Here is a 17,417-nt window from a genome sequence, read left to right on the forward strand (position 1 = left end):
CGCATCTTTCTCATCAGACTTAAGAGGAAGAGCCATCTGAGGCAAATTACTGTAATCAGAAACCCTGCCATCTGAATTCCTTTTCCTCTTACGCTTTCCCTTTAACATAGGAAAAGCAGCTAACGCTGCAGATACCGCTGAGGATACGTGAGCGTCAATCTCTGCTTTCAAATATGCTACGCTGGGAGCCATAGAGGAACTGCAGGGCACTGTATGTGATGCCATTGAGGCTTGTGACGTTCCAGGAGAAGACTGTGGCAATATCTGAACAGCATCATCCTGACAGACATTAGGCTCATCAACCAAAATGTTTTCTTTACACAGTAAGGTCTTTTTAACACATGAGGAACAGAATTGCATAGGGGAAGCAATCTGAGCTTCCAGACACAAAAGACATGCATTGAACTGAACATGATCCTGATCTACGTCAGACATGATCACACAAAAAATCTCCAAGCAGTCTTTTGAATTCATTTTCATAAGCTTAAAATGAAAATGTATATCTGTGACAAACTTCAGGTAATATTTCTAACGTTTATCCCACAGAACAAAATAGTGTAGTTTAGTCAAAAATGTTCTCTTTCCCCTTATTGAAATATTGACTATGCATTACAATAGGAACCTCAGGAACCCCACACCTCAGTTTAGCTGAGGCGCCTACCTGACACCAACTCTTTACACAGTAAGGGCTCTGTTCTGGAGATAAATCAGACTAAACCCTCTCTGTCGCCAGCACCGCTCTGAAACGTAGCTGAAGAGCGTTACATAACCCCAAAAGAACTGCGCCACAGAGAGGCGCGAAAAAAACAGAAACGGAATTTCTTCTTGGTTCTTCAAAACGTATTGCCGTCTGAGCTAGCAGCAAGCCGACACATACTGTCTTATACACATTCTCACAAGAACGCAACAAAACTTCTTCCTCAATAAACGTTTCCCAATAGAAACTGCAAAAGAGCTTAATTATTCAGAGGTTGATTTGTTCTAATGTCTTTTGGTCGCATAGCTTTTCTGTAGCTACTACTGCAGTACTGAAATTGTTAGTATAGGTGGTAGTTTCAATGTAACAAAAATATTTTTTTAAATGAGAAAATAAAAAAGGTAAAGGAGCCTTTTGTATACAACTTAATACACTCCAGCAGATACATTGGATCACTGAGTAATTTATGAAAATTATAAAAGCTTTAAACCAGGCAGGGCCAGATTTACAGCCCAGGTGCCTGAAATCAGGGGCAGAAATGAGAAATCAAATTTGAAGACCTTTGATCAAATAAAAATTATTTAACGTTGGTATCATGTTAAACACATACCTCTTTATCAACCGCACTGGTGAATGCCTGTGCCTCTTTTAGGTCACAGCCTAGCGACCTCTGCAAACTGTAGATGACATGGTTGTACGAGTGATGTTCGTCATTGAAAAGCACACAATAATAATGATCAGCTTTCTTAGACCTACAAAATATAGAAGCATAAAAATTAAATAAAGTTTTTTCTTCTCCAGTTAACTCTTCTTGTGGGAGAGCTAATGAAATGTAAAAATACCTAATGCATTAAAAAGAGCTTTGTATATTTTAATATTTATTTATTGTAATGTTTCAGGGGAAAAAACGTAGCAAATACTTAAAGCCGCAGAGGCGTGGGAATTAATGCGCCATAATGCAGTTTACAATCTTTTGTGTAAACAAATGGAAAAAACAAAACATTAATGGGGGCTTTGGACATACATTAATAAGACAAATTATACTTCCTATTTTAGTAATTATGAAGACAGGGACAGTGTTTTGTGCTGTAATTTGTCTAAACCCCACATATGACCATTTAGAAAAATCTAATTAGCAATAATAATTAAATAATAAAAAATAAATTAAAAAATACACTTTGGAATGAACTGTCAATATTTAATTTTGCTTTCTCTGAAAATTGTATTGCTCCCACTTGCTCCAGAGAGGAGGGGGTATATTCCATGGAATGCAGAACCCTGGAACTAATACATGCTGCACAGTGATTGATTGGCACATGCAACTTATTTACATATGGCCCTAACTGGCCACAGTAAATCTAATAAACAGCATTCAAGAAGCTTTTAAAGGGTTGTGTCCTGGGACTGCAAAACAATGCAAACAATGACATTTAATTTGTATGCTGATCTGCTGCATAGCAGTGAGCAATTCCTAATGCAGAATTAAAAAAAAAAATACTTTGTCAGGGCTTGTAGTCACCTCCAATCCAAACTATAGAGCCATATTACAAAATACAAGTTGTATTATAAACAGATAATTAACAATACAGTAGGTGGGTCAATGGCTACAGCATTTCAGCTGTAAAAAAGGGTTAAGCTTTTTTTTAAAAAAATATTAGCACAAAACTAAACTTCCGACAAAGGGATTATATTTGTTTGTTTCAGCACAAAACCACACTTTTTAATGATATTGATAGTAGGGGTAAGGGGTATATGAAATTAGCATGTACCCAGTGTCCAGATATGAAGGCAGCTTCATTTGTTCTTCCCAGATTAGCAGGTCTACGATATACTGTATGACCACAGGGAAAACTTCTCTGGCGTGGGCCAAGAGATCCTCAGGCAACCGGAACCCAGAATTCTAAAAGAAATTTTTTTGAGAACTTTTATACTGATTATAAAGTACATTGTACAGTTTCTCTTTAAAACAGTAACCTTTACCTGTTGTATTTAAAATAACAAAATTTATGCTTACCTGATAAATGTATTTCTTTTTGTGAGTCCACTGGTTCATCTTAATTACTGTTAGGATTATCACTCCTGGCCAGCAGGAGGAGGCAAAGAGCACCACAGATAAACTGTTAACTATCACTCCCTTACCCACAACCCCCAATTATTCGACCGAAAGGAAATGGAGAAAAAGGAGAAACACAAGGTGCGGAGGATTCCGAGGTTTAGCCAAAACCAATCTTTAAAACAAAAAGGGTGGGTCCGTGGACTCACCATATCTTGAAGAAATAAATTTATCAGGTAAGCATAAATGTTGTTTTCTTCCTAAGATATGGTGAGTCCACGGGTTCATCTTAATTACTGTTGTGAACCAATATCCAAGCTAGAGGACACAGATGAATGGGGGGGGGGAACAAGCATGCCTAAACAGAAGGCACCACCGCTTGAAGAACCTTTCTCCCAAAAGCTGCCTCAGCCAAGGCAAAAAGTATCCAATCTGTAAAATTTGGAAAAAGTATGTAAAGAAGACCAAGTTGCAGCCTTGCAAATTTGCTCAATGGAAGCTTCATTCTTTAAAAACCCAAGAAAAGGCAACAGTCCTGGTGGAATGAGCCGTAATTCTCTCTGGAGGTTGCTTCCCAGCAGACTATTATGCTAGATGAATCACACTTCGCAATCAAAAAGAAAGAGTAGAATCAGAAGCTTTCTGACCTCTACGTTTCCAAGAAAAACATCAAAAGAGCAGAAGACTTGTGAACGTCCTTAGTCACCTCCCAATAGAATTTAAGAACACGAACCACATCCAAAATGTGTAACAGACGTTCTTTCACAAAAGAAGGCTTCGGACACAGAGATGGAACAACAATCTCCTGATTAATATTTCTATTAGAAAACACCTTAGGAAGGAAACCTAACTTAGTACGAAGAACCGCCTTATACGCATGAAAAATAAGATAAGGAGAATCAAACTGCAAAGCTGAGAGTTCAGAGACTCTCCATGCAGAGGAAATAGCCAAAATAAATACATCTCCCAAGATAACAACTTAATGTCTACGGAATGCATTGGCTCAAACGGAGCCTTTTGCAAAAATCTTAGAACAAGATTAAGGCTCCAAGGTGGAGCAACAGGTTTAAACACAGGCCTGATTCTGACAAAGGCCTGACAAAATGCTTGAACATCTGGCACATCTGCCAAACGTTTATGTAACAAAACAGATTAGGCCAAAATTTGACCCTTTAGAGTGCTAAAGGATACTCCAGACCCAAACTTTTATTTAACATGGATAAAAAACAAGATTCTTTAAAACTTAACCCTACTCCAAGAGTAGCCCTTGGATTCACACCAATAAAAATATTTCCGGCATATCTTACGGTAAATCTTTCGAGTAACAGGCTTACGTGCCTGAATCATGGTCTCAATGACCGACTCAGAGAACCCACGCTTTGACAGAATCAAGCGTTAAATCTCCAGGCAGTCAGCTTTAGAGAAATGAGATTGGGATGAAGGAAGGGACCCTGAAATAGAAGGTCCTTCCTCAAGGGCGGTCTCCATGGAGGTAGAGACGACATCTCCACTAGATCCGCATACCAGATCCTTCGAGGCCAAGCCGGAGCAAATGGAATCACTGATGCTCTCTCCTGTTTGATACGAGCAATTACTTGTAGATGCAGAGCAAACGGAGGGAATAGGCAAGCCATCCTGAAGTGCCAAGGTACTGCCAAATCATCTATCAGGAAGCCTGAGGATCCCTCGACCTGAAGCCATACTTTGGAAGCTTGGCATTCTATCGAGACGCCTTCAGATCCAACTCCAGTACCCCTCATTTGGAAGTTAACTTGGAGAACATGTCCAGATAGAGTTCCCACTCCATGGGATGAAAACCCTGCCTGCTCAGGAAATCCGCTTCCCAGTTGTCCACTCCTGGACAGTGAAAGGCAGAGAGACAGCAACTGTGAGCTTCCGCCCACCAAATGATCCGAGCCACCTCCTTCCTGGCTAGGAAACTCCATATCTCCCCCCCCCCTGGTGGTTGATGTAAGCCAGTGAAGTTAAAATGTTCAACTGGAATCTGATGAACTGGGCCAAAGACGGTTGAGGACAGGCCAGGCCAGGCCATCAGAGTGATGTAAATAGCCTTCAGCTCCAGAATGTTGATAGGGAGAGCGGACTCCTACGCCCTTAAGGAGTACCATACTGCTCCCCAGCCCAACAGGCTGGCATCCGCGGTCATAATCACCCAGGAAGGTCTCCTAAGAAAGTGCCCTGAGACAGGAGCTCCAGAGAGATCCACCACAGATTAGCATAATCTCAATTCCATTGTCTGAGTATGCGCAACTGCAGAGCTCTCAGATAAAATCGGGCAAAAGGGTTGATGTCCACCATCAGACCAATTACTTCCATACATTATGCTACTGAAGGATGTACAGCAGTTTGAGTGACCGGCAGGAGGAAAGAATCTTTACTATACTGACTTTAGACAAAAAAAATCTTCAGAAGAACGGAATCTATTGTTGTCCCTAGGAAAACTACACTTGTAGCTGGAACCAGGGAGCTTTTCTCCGAATATATTTTCCATCCGTGAGATCGAAGAAAAGACAACAACATCTCCGTGTGAGAGATTCTGCTCGAGGAAAATGTGGCACTTGAACTAAAATATCGTTCAGATAGGGAGCCACCGCAATGCCCCTTGACAGGATCACAGCCCAGAGGGCCCCCATAACCTTTGAGATATTCTGGGAGCTGTGTCAAGTCCAAACAGACAGGCCATCAGAATTTTTTTTGTCTAGTAAGGCAAAATTCTGAAATTTGTGATGATCTCTGTAAGCGGAACATGAAGGTATGCATCTACCGCATCCGGTGTTCCCAGGCGGACTCCCATCCAGTTAATGCTAGACTACAGAGATCAGAGTAGAGACAGTAGACCCTTAGATCTATGGCCGTAATGAATAGACTTTCCTGACCTAAAGGAAGAAAATAGTCTCCATCATGAAGGATGGAACTCTGATAGATTAGATTAGAAATTCCTAGTCAAGAATGGGAAGGAAATCCCTTCTAATTCGAGAACCACAATTAGATTCGAGAAAAAAACAGAAGCCCTGTACCTGAGATGAGACTAGAACTTTCACTCTCAGGAATGAGAGATCCTGCACACATTTCAAGAACACTTTTCTTTTATCTGGTTAGCAGATAATCTAGAAAAAAACAAAATGTATGTTTACCTGATAAATGTATTTCTTTCTTGACACAGTGAGTCCACAGATCATCTAATTACTATTGGGAATATCACTCCTGCCCAGCAGGAGGCGGTAAAGAGCACCACAGCAAAGCTGTTAAATATCACTTCCCTTCCCTCCAACCCTAGTCATTCGACCGAAGCAAAAGAGAGAAAGGAAGCAACAAAAAACCCTGTCCTTAAGAAAACAGGGTGGGCCGTGGACTCACTATGTCAAGAAATAAATAAATTTATCAGGAAAGCATAAATTTTGTTTTCTAATGATACGGTGAGTCCACGGATCATCTAATTACTATTGGGAATCAATACCCAAGCTATAGGGAGGGACAAGACAGGGAACCTAAATGGAAGGCACCACTGCTTGAAGAACCTTTTTCCCAAAAGAAGCCTCAGCCGAGGCAAAAGTATCAAATTTATAGAATTTCGAAAAAGTGTGAAGAGAGGACCAAGTTGCAGCCTTGAAAATCTGTTCCACAGAAGCTTCATTTTGAATGCCCAGGAAGAGGAAACAGCCCTCGTAGAATGAACCGTAATTCTCTCAGGAGGCTGCTGTCCAGCAGTCTCATAGGCCAAGCGAATGATACTCTTCAGCCTCAAAGAAAGAGAAGTAGCCGTAGCTTTCTGTCCCTTACATTTTCCAGAGAAAACCACAAACAGAGCAGAAGACTGACGAAAGTCCTTAGTCACCAGTAAATAGAATTTTAATGCACGCACCACGTCCAGATTGTGCAGCAGACGTTCCTTCTGAGAAGAAGGGTTAGGACACAAGGAAGGAAAAGCAATCTCTTGATTAATGTTCCGATCTGAAACCACTTTAGGGAGAAACCCTAACTTAGTACGCAAAACTACCTTATCTGAATGAAAAATAAGGAAGGGGACTCAAACAGTAATGCGGAGAGCTCTGAAACTCTAAGAGCAGATGAAATAGCGACAAGAAACAAAACCTTCCAAGATAACAACTTAATATCTAAGGAATGCATAGGCTCAAACGGAGCCTGTTGAAGAACTTTAAGAAATAGATTAAGACTCCAAGGAGGAGTAACCGGCTTAAACACAGGCCTGATTCTGACAAAGGCCTGACAGAACGAGTGCACGTTTGGTACATCCGCTAGACGTTTATGCAACAAAATAGATAAGGCAGATATTTGACCCTTTAGGGAACTTGCCGATAAACCCTTCTGCAAACCCTCTTGGAGAAAATACAAAATTCTAGGAATCCAAACTCTACTCCAAGAGTAGCCTTTGGATTCACACCTAGGCAGATATTTACGCCATATCTTATGGTAAATCTTTCTAGTCACAGGCTTACGAGCCTGAATCATGGTCTCAATGACCGAATATTAAAATCCACGCTTAGATAAAAAATGAAGCGTTCAATCTCCAAGCAATCAGCTTCAGAGAAACTAAATTTGGATGAAGGAAGGGCCCTTGAAGTAGAAAGTCCTTTCTCAACGGAAGCCTCCAAGGTGGAAGAGATGACATCTCCACCAGGTATGCATACCAGATCCTGTGAGGATCACCAACACCCTCTCCTGTTTGATTCAAACAATGACTCGAGGGAGGAGAGCGAACGGGGGAAATAGGTATGCGAGGCAAAAATTCCAAGGTACCGCCAGAGCGTCTATCAGTACCGCCTGAGGATCTCTTGACCTTGACCTGTACCTCGGAAGCTTGGCATTCTGCCGAGATGCCATGAGATCCAGCTCCAGGTGTCCCCATTTGAGAATCAAGCTGCTCAGAAAATCAAACTCCCAGTGGACACCTATCTACAACTTCCTTGCTCTAACGTAGGCAAAGAGAATGACGGGGGTTGGAGGGAAGGGAGGTGATATTTAACAGCTTTGCTGTGGTGCTCTTTGCCGCCTCCTCTTGGGCATGAGTGATATTCCTAATAGGAATTAGATGATCCGTAGACTCACCGTGTCATTAGAAAGAAATTAATTCTTCTCCACCGGAAAGACAAATGTTAAGACTGCCAGACTCGGTCCAAACAAGGTCTCACCCTTGTAAGGAATCGCCAGAAGCTTTATTTGGAGGAAAAATTTTAAATATTCCAAATATGGACACAGTTGACATGTCTTGGTCCGATGAGTATTGAACCTGCATCTGCAGTGTTATAAAGGCTAGGCTGTACCACTAAGCCACAAGTAGACTTAAGTAGACAAAGCATCGCTCCAGTTTATCAACAACCTCCAGCTTCTTAACCATTGATCTGCAAAGGAGCAACTATCCTCCATAGGGATCAAAGTCAGTTACAGGAAAAACCTGTAGAAAAAAAATCATAGCACGTCAAAGGAAGTAACATCTTAGAAAATGTTCTAAACTTCTAAGTGTTGACAATGACAAAGTATCGGTGTCGTTCAGTAGCTAAAACCTCCAAAACATACAAGAGGTGTTCCAGCATCAGAGGAAGGAATTATACTGTCTGAATCTGAGATTGCACCCTCAGAAACTACTGGCGACTCCTCCTCACCATACTCAGGAGAGAGAAAACCTGTGTAGCAGAATGTGAAACAGACACCTTACCATCTGAATCTTAAGTGTAATTTTGTGTTTACCCTGTAGAAAAGTAAAGGCAGATAAGCCGCAGATAATGAAGAGAATACCTGAGCTGCAAATTCTGCAGGCAAATACACTCCTCCAGGAGATTGAGAGGAACTACAGGGTACTGCATGTGACGCCATAAAGGCCTAGGACGTTTAAGGAGAAAGCTGTGTCTATGTCTAAACAGCATCATCTTGGGAGACATGAGGCTCAGAGTGCAACATCTATCCGTATCACAAAAATGCACAGACATTTATAAAACTGTCTAAAATATTTTTTAGAGGACATGAGGCTCCAAAACTAAGACATCCTTTAATCTGAAAAATACATTTAAAATGAGGGGTACAGAAGTGTTTAAACAGAACAATTGGTCCACAATTATTTAGCCCGGATAGGCTCATCTAGAAGGAACATCTTTATTATGAAAATGTTGAATCCAATAATAAGGACATCAATGTTTACACATTGTCTCTTAATTAACTGATATTGTAGCCCAAGAACGCTGCTCCGTTCCAATCAGAGAACTAGGCGGAGTTAAACCCCTGACTCATTGACAGCCCAAAATGGCGCCTCTCTGATTCCCAAAAGGGAAGGAGGCGGGAGCAAGAAAAAAACTGCATGGAAAAGAAGCACGCATTTACCGCGCTTCATTCTGCCGAAATAAATTACTAGAGGAAAATAAATGGCGGAGATATTAGATAATAAATAAGCGACCGCTCTCTAAGATACAGATTGATTAACCCCTGGAAAAGGCGCAGCTCTATAAACGGAGCGCTCCAAACTGCCGCTAAGCAAGGACAGCAGAATGTTCAGAAAACAAAAACTTTCCAAAACTGAATTAAATTATGGCAGATTATCCAAATGTGCCCTTAACTCATTCTGACTACAGTATATCTACAATAAAGTCTCAGATACAAAACCCCATGAAGCACAGTGGTAATTCCCAAAACAAATATCAAATAACAATATATTTAAATAAAATAAAATTAAATCATATTAAATAAGCCCAATAAATGAGTTAATCCTTTCATACACATAAAAGGAACAAACTCAAGTCTCCAGTCACAATCTATAAAGTGCCTGCATGCTGCCTGTAATAAATCCTACTAAGGGTTCTTGAAGTCACATTAAAAAGCAGAGAGTTAAATGTATTCTGAACTCTGAAGTGTAAATCTCCTTACCTAGAAGACAAATTGCACTTACCTGCATCTAGCCGTCTGACAGGAGGACAGCTCACAAGGCATGGAAGGACACATCTCCTCACAGAAAGCCTGTAGAAAAAGAAAGATCAGACAACTACTCTGGCTTTCTATACCATGGGCAGCAAGATGTTAGGAAAATGCAAAAAGGCCCACCTTACAAGTTCCTAACTGCTTTAAAGCCACCACTGCCCTACTGAGAAGACTGATGTGGAGTACGGCTAGACCCATCCTTTAAAAAAAAAAAGGGGAAAGATCAGAGTACTACTCTGCTTTCAAAATAAACTCTTGATTGAAGTGAAATATATCCAATATTATTCAGACACCAAAAACTTCACCACCTCCATGCATCAGAGGCAAAAAGAATGACTAGGGGTTGTGGGTAAGGGAGTGATAGTTAACAGTTTATCTGTGGTGCTCTTTGCCTCCTCCTGCTGGCCAGGAGTCATATTCCCAATAGTAATTAAGATGAACCCGTGGACTCACCATATCTTAGGAAGAAATATTATTTCCAGCTTTACTATTATAATTCTATTAGAAAACTCTATGGAACACTTTAAACTGTCAAGAAAACCTCATGATTTCAGGAAGTCATGGGTTCATTTTTGTTTGTGTCCGTATTTCCATGTTTGCTATTTACAACTTTTTATTACCTACATCTGCTCCAAACAGATACAATGTGAAATTCAGTTTTCTCACTAATGTGATCTTTATGAGCCAAACTTTCAATATAAAGCAACAGAAAAGACAGTGTCTTCTGTCAAGACACAGCCCTGAGGTCAATTAACTGTAATTAAAGATTATATTCAAATAGGAGGGTCTTCATAGATTACGCCCTGAAGGTCATATTTGGTATCAAAATAATCCTCATGGTCTGATGATGTGATTGATTATAAAATTATGGCTACTGTATATACCTAAATACAATGATAATGTATTCTATAATTTCATCCAAATCTTGGGAGGAGGTTTATGGCCTGTCATATAGGGGTGGTTACATTCCTCACCCCCTCTCTAAAAGGGGACTGGCCAAAAAAAAACTGATCTCAGACAAAAATGATTTTGATGTTGAAATTGGCAAAATAACTAATTTTACACGAGAGGCTATTGACAATAGTGTAGGTGATAATTTTACTTCCACCCTCCCTTGGGCAGAGACTATGCTGGTACAGTATTAGGTTCTGTTATTTTTTCCTTTAACTTTAAACTGTTTGCTTTTTTCGTTAATTCCTGTTTTTATATAAATGCACTGTGACTGTTTATTGTGCAGAATAAAATTTCTTTATTAAGTTTTGCCTTTGTCGAATAACAAATTATGTTTACCTGATAATTTCCTTTTCTTCTGATGGAAAGAGTCCACAGCTGCATTCAATACTTTTGGGAAATAAGAACCTGGCCACCAGGAGGAGGCAAAGACACCCCAGCCAAAGACTTAAATACTCCTCCCACTCCCCTCATCCCCCAGTCATTCTGCCGAGGAACAAGGAACAGTAGAAGAAACATCAGGGTGAAAAGGTGCCAGAAGAATATAAGGACGCCCCACATAAAATTACGGGTGGGGAGCTGTGGACTCTTTCCATCAGAAGAAAAGGAAATTATCAGGTAAGCATAATTTATGTTTTTCTTCTTAAATGGAAAGAGTACACAGCTGCATTCATTACTTTTGGGAAAACAATACCCAAGCTATAGAGGACAGGAGAGGGTAGAAGACGGGAGGGTAGATTAGGCGGCCCATACTGAGGGCACCAAGCCTGAACCTCTACCCAACGAAAAATGCCGCTTTGTCCAAAGTCGAGAAAAATTTTCAAAGGAAAAGCCCCAGTGACCCTGACTTGCAGCTAGTCCAGAGCCAAACAAGAGACCGCAAAACGGACTTGACTGAGCCGACAGTCCACCAAGAGAAACAGTCACCCAACAGACGTTCCCCCACCACTCATCCCTCACAATGAAGGGAAACCCAGCCGAAATCATCAAGGGGACAAGGCAAAGGAGGACCGAGAAAACCACAGGGTTCCTGAACACAAGAAAAACCACCTCTGAGAGTGGGCCCGCTCACAGAGACCCGAATGGACCCAAAAGGGAAGGAGGCTATGCCTATACCAAGCGAAACCCGGGATAATACCGGGCATGGAGACAGAAAAGACGTCTCCTCAACATCCTGCAAGCATGGAATGCAACTAAAGAGGCAAAATCCTCCCAGCGCCTGTCCATAGGATACTAAAGGATTCGACCGTGAAAAGCGTGCAATAGCCCCATGTTAAACCCCAAGCTTGAGAACACAGAGTCCATAACAGGACTAAGAGGAAGCTTGCAAGGATAAGAAGCAGTCCTCAAGAAAGATAAACCGCATAAAAACAGCCCTTCGACAGAGGACATGCTCCAGACCATCTAAGCCGCCGGACCTACTCACAGGTCCCTAAAAAAGGGGAAGACAAAACTTCCATCGAGGCCCCCCGAGAAGGAGAGTATACCCTCAGAACCTGAAGAAAGAGTAAACCCTCTCCTGTCAAAGGAGAAAGGAAAATCCATCTCCTAGGAAACTGAGCTATCAGGATAAACTCAATAAGCTCACACATCCAGAAGAGACTGTGACACATAGACCGTTCGGGCATCCTGATCTGTAAACCCAAACCCAGCTGGATCAACTCAGCCACAGGGATCCGATACAGGGAACAAAAGAATCCCGAAAATGGTACAGGAACGAGCGAAAAGATGGTACAGCCATTTCCCCAGAGTAAAAGTACAACTTGACTCTGAAACCAGACAAGGCCATAGACCTAAGGATCTAAATAAGGCCCCACAGTCTGACTTGGAGCCAGCAAGACCCCAGGTGGAACCAATTCCACCCTCCACTTCCTGACCAGGAGGAGCCCTAAGAAAGTACTCCATCTCCATAGGAGGGAGAATATTCCCTAAAGAAAAAAAGGGGAAGAAGCCAGAAGGGCAACAACTGTCCTCAAGGCCCAAAGCCACCGGCCAATTGGGAAGAAAAATCCCCAACACAAATGTCCTAGAAAGGACCCCCCCTTCAGGCAGCTTTGCCAAACAGAGGCACAGCAGACCCATTCCCTGTAGAGGAGAGAATCCACGGGTACACTTGCAAACTGACCAGGGGAATGCAACCTTAAGGCGCACCAGAAATTGGAATCCAACGCCAGCAGCTGGGTATAAACCCACAACCCTTGAGGTGCAAGCCACACAGCTAACCCCTAGATGACATGGGTTATCCGGTCAGGTAGACGGAGCAAGGACATAGCCCAAGTACCCACTACCGCAGAACACCCCGACCAACCCTGAGATCAAAGAAACCAAAACAACCCAAGACTGGGTCAGGAAGAAGGCCAAGCGAAGCCTCAGAAAGCGGAAGTCTCAGAGAGAAAAACAGGTCTGGGCACCTAATAGTTCAGGAAACCTTACCCTGGAACTAAACATCCCAACTGGCCAAAAAGCCAGAAAAGGGAAATGGACACATATCCAGAGAATCCGGATAGCAAGGAGAACTCGAAGGTCCCGACCAAAGGAAGGAACCACCCCTAGCCAAAGTCCAACGCTCCAAGGAGCAGGGCTAGAAGTTGTATGAAGGGACTTCTCAAAGCCTCAGGACAACAGAAGGGATACCTTGAGGTCCACAAAACCCTACTAGCAGGGCTAGTCTCCCCATCACCTCCACATAGGCAGAGGACACAGGGAAGAGAAAGGCGCTAAACCTTCCCAGCTCCGGGGAACCCTGAGCTAAGCAAAATCCCCACAGGGATCAACCATCATCCGGAACGCCGATCCCTAAAAGGAGATCTAACTCACCTGGAGACATATAAGGAGACCCAAAGGCCTCATAACTCACTTAGACCATTGCGTCCAAGAGTAAAATCTGTATCTAGATACACTAGAAACGGCTTACAAGCTGTAGGATCAAGTCCCAACAGGACCATCTAGAAGACTAAAACTGAAGGCAAAACCACTCAAACAGCAGTGACAGGGCCTAAACCCCCAACCCTCCCCCACATGGAGGAGGAACTCTAGGATCTGATGAAATCAGATGTCAGAAAGAGTGACGCAGCAGAATACTCCCCCGCCCAGTATTCTGGAGGCTATAAGGACTATACTTCCCGCCTCACGAACCCACCGGTTCTTCTCGAATGCTTAGTGAAACATGAAAAACAATGATAACCTGAGCACTCAGCGCTTCTACCAAACCAGCTCAGCAGAACAGCGCCACGTGTCTGAACAGCCGCAAGACCGAACAAACCCGACAGGACCAGCCTGTACCAGGGGTCCTAACCGGCAAGCTGCAAAAACTTTCCCTCATAGGGGAAAATGAAACAGACATTTTTAAACATAGGACTAACATGTCCAAACAACTTCCGCAGAAGTAACAGAGTATCAATCCCAGATGGTTCCCGATGGATAAAAGACATCCATCGGATACAAAATAAAATATAAGGCAACCTGAAGGTTAACGCCCAAAAAAAGACACGGGCCTACCCGTAGGACCAGCCAAACGGAGCCCAACAAAAACTGGGAAAGAACTCAAAATAAACACAATAGGAGAATATCCCCATATGTCTAACGAGTTGTACCATTCGGACCATCAGACTGAAAATCCCCATATCTATGAACTATAGGGTCATTCAGTGACTCAAATAGATGTCTGAGCAATACGCGAAGGCGCACAATCCGGTACCGAAAAGCACAACACTCCAGAACAGAACCCTCAGGATACTGCGGCGGCCCAGCCCAAGGCGGAATACCTGGGACAATAGGGCACGAGCACATTCTCAAAGAAACGTCTGGACTATGCAGACGAGCAAGCGCCAACATTATCTGAAGGCGAAAACGTGCTGCAAGCTCCGGGGGGAACACACCACCCTGCGTGGAGGAACTATAAACTGGGTTAGCCGCATGTGTAGGAGGAAGAATCGGTAGGGAACTCGCTCCCTGGGAGACAGGACCCCCAGAGGTGGATGGCTCAGCAGATCTGAGTGTTGTCATATGACATATGGAACAAGACTGATTGACAGGAGTCAACGAGGCTAAACCGGATTCGTCACCGGACACAGAATCTGAAACAGATATTATAATCGTCTTGGTGTCAGAATCCTCCGTAACTGAATCTACAATGAGCACAGTCTCAGCATCAGAATCCCCCATAACTATAAGAGGATATGTCAATATGGACTATAAACAGTAAAAAACAAAAACGGCACCTGACACCAACAATGGCTGGGCACTCACCACCTCCTATGACTAGACCCCTGCGGACTAGAATATCTCAGTCACCACATGGTCGGGAATGTGGAAATGGGAAACAGAGCGTAACCCTGCCCGGACACAGGGTGAACCGTATAGTCCAAAAAGTGTGCCAAGCCAAAAGACTGCATCACTTCCAAAAGGTCTCAAAGTTCCAAACCACGAGCCCATAAACCTCACACATACGCAGGTTGAATTACATAAACATGATTATAAACTCCCCTGTCCAACAACCCCCCTTAGGAGATATTAACCCTCAATTCCAAGATCTAACAGAGACTCACTGAGACCCTTATGTTATAAGTTAAACCCGTGAGGAGCTTTAGCCTCAAGGGAAACATCACGTTACAGTAAATTGAATAAAGTAAAATGAAACGATCTTACCGGAATCAACGCCATGGAACAGGAACACGGTCTTTCAAGTGTGATGAATAGTAGCATCGCCTCCGCCATGGACTTGAGAGAAGAAAGCAGGCAGCGGAGTGAAGTTAGATAACGCTGAATGCTTGAGGAGCTGCTTGAGGAGCTGTTAATATGAGTCGGGATGGTTTCGCAGAAAGAAACTTCCTGCATCTCCGGACTCTAACTTTCATCCAAGCCCTCACTGAGAGACTGACAGGACAACTTAAAACTCCTATCCCATGTCGAAGAGTACTACCCTCCATAAGAGACAAAAAACAAAAATTTAAATTCTGACACGTCTCTGCCAACCTCCTGAGACGAAAGGCAAAGAATGATTGGGGGATGAGGGGAGTGGGAGAAGTATTTAAGCCTTTGGCTAGGGTGTCTTTGCCTCCTCCTGGTGGCCAGGTTCTTATTTCCCAAAAGTAATGAATGCAGCTGTGGACTTTTTCCATTTAAGAAGAAAATCTGAACCACATTACCGAAGAGACTATTATAACAGTATTGTGTTTTTTTATTGTTTCTTGCCAAATCTAATAGTCTGGTTATTTCTTAGGATTTCCCATATAATAATCATAAGTATGGCGGCAGAGATAATTTAGTGTGGGTTGCATTAAAAAGGGAAGTTTTTGTAATTTTTTTGTGTCTTGCACCCACTGACTTGCCTAGTGAACTCTAACTTTTTAAAAAAAAATATACCAAAACTGTTTTAGTTAGTTATAAGGCTAATTAGCACAGAAACAGACCAGGGTTGTTTATTTCCATGTTAAAAAAAAAAAAAAAAAGTCTGTGAAAATTCTACAGTATTAGAACTGTGGCTTATCGCCATTGTAGGTATTTCCTATATACTGTATAATAAAAACCAAACTTAAGTCAATGGGCAGGGTATTTAGAATGCTTTGATGTTATTGCTTATTTGTAAATGTATAAAGTCACTGTGAACCTTCATATGATGAATAAAGAATGCTTATTGGGAATGTGCTCATACCGTTTCTTAGCTAGATTGATTCTAGTAAAAGATCCCCACACTAAAATCTGAATTTGAACAGATCTTAGTGTAGTGATATTTTACTAGAATCAGTCCGGCTACGAAAAGATCCAAATGGCACGGGCGGCTGCCTGCTTCCGCATTTAAATCCTCAAAAAGGATATGAATGCACATCTCTAATGCTTATGTAACAACAAATACATTAACAAAATGGTTTTGTTGTAACTATCTACAAATAATCTCTACCATGTAAACTATTTGTTACAATTCTCAAAAGTCAATTTTTTTGTATTTAATGAGCTCTATAAATGGTACCAGACATGTAATGTTATATAAAAACATTATCTTCCACCATATGTGGTGGAACTGTGAATTTAAAAAAAAAAAATGGGAAAAATGTTTTATGGAAAGAAAAAAAATATATAGTTATATTACATCTGTGATAAGCAAAAAAAAAAACATAATTTATGTAAGAACTTACCTGATAAATTCATTTCTTTCATATTAGCAAGAGTCCATGAGCTAGTGACGTATGGGATATACATTCCTACCAGGAGGGGCAAAGTTTCCCAAACCTTAAAATGCCTATAAATACACCCCTCACCACACCCACAATTCAGTTTAACGAATAGCCAAGAAGTGGGGTGATAAGAAAGGAGCGAAAGCATCAAAAAATAAGGAATTGGAATAATTGTACTTTATACAAAAAATCATAACCACCACAAAAAAGGGTGGGCCTCATGGACTCTTGCTAATATGAAAGAAATGAATTTATCAGGTAAGTTCTTACATAAATTATGTTTTCTTTCATGTAATTAGCAAGAGTCCATGAGCTAGTGACGTATGGGATAGCAAATACCCAAGATGTGGAACTTCCACGCAAGAGTCACTAGAGAGGGAGGGATAAAATAAAGACAGCCAATTCCACTGAAAAATTAATCCACTACCCAAATCAAAAAAAGTTTCAATTTTTATAATGAAAAAAACTGAAATTATAAGCAGAAGAATCAAACTGAAACAGCTGCCTGAAGTACCATTCTACCAAAACTGCTTCTAAAGAAGAGAAAACATCAAAATGGTAGAACATAGTAAAAGCATGCAAAGAAGACCAAGTCATT

General features: G+C 41.8%; 1 protein-coding gene across 5 annotated transcripts in view; it reads right to left on the bottom strand.

The window, feature by feature from the left end:
- UBR1 (ubiquitin protein ligase E3 component n-recognin 1) overlaps positions 1-17,417 on the bottom strand; it is a 693,945-nt gene that overhangs the window by 511,934 nt on the left and 164,594 nt on the right. For all 5 annotated transcript variants that reach the window (XM_053697798.1, XM_053697801.1, XM_053697800.1 and 2 more), the window contains exons 5-6: positions 2,467-2,597; positions 1,308-1,449 (exon numbers count right to left, since the gene is read on the bottom strand). In XM_053697798.1, coding sequence (XP_053553773.1) covers positions 1,308-1,449; positions 2,467-2,597 — 273 coding nt within the window. The remainder of the gene's footprint in view (positions 1-1,307; positions 1,450-2,466; positions 2,598-17,417) is intronic.

Source organism: Bombina bombina, chromosome 1 (assembly GCF_027579735.1).
Source record: "Bombina bombina isolate aBomBom1 chromosome 1, aBomBom1.pri, whole genome shotgun sequence".
NCBI classification, from domain to species: domain Eukaryota; kingdom Metazoa; phylum Chordata; class Amphibia; order Anura; family Bombinatoridae; genus Bombina; species Bombina bombina.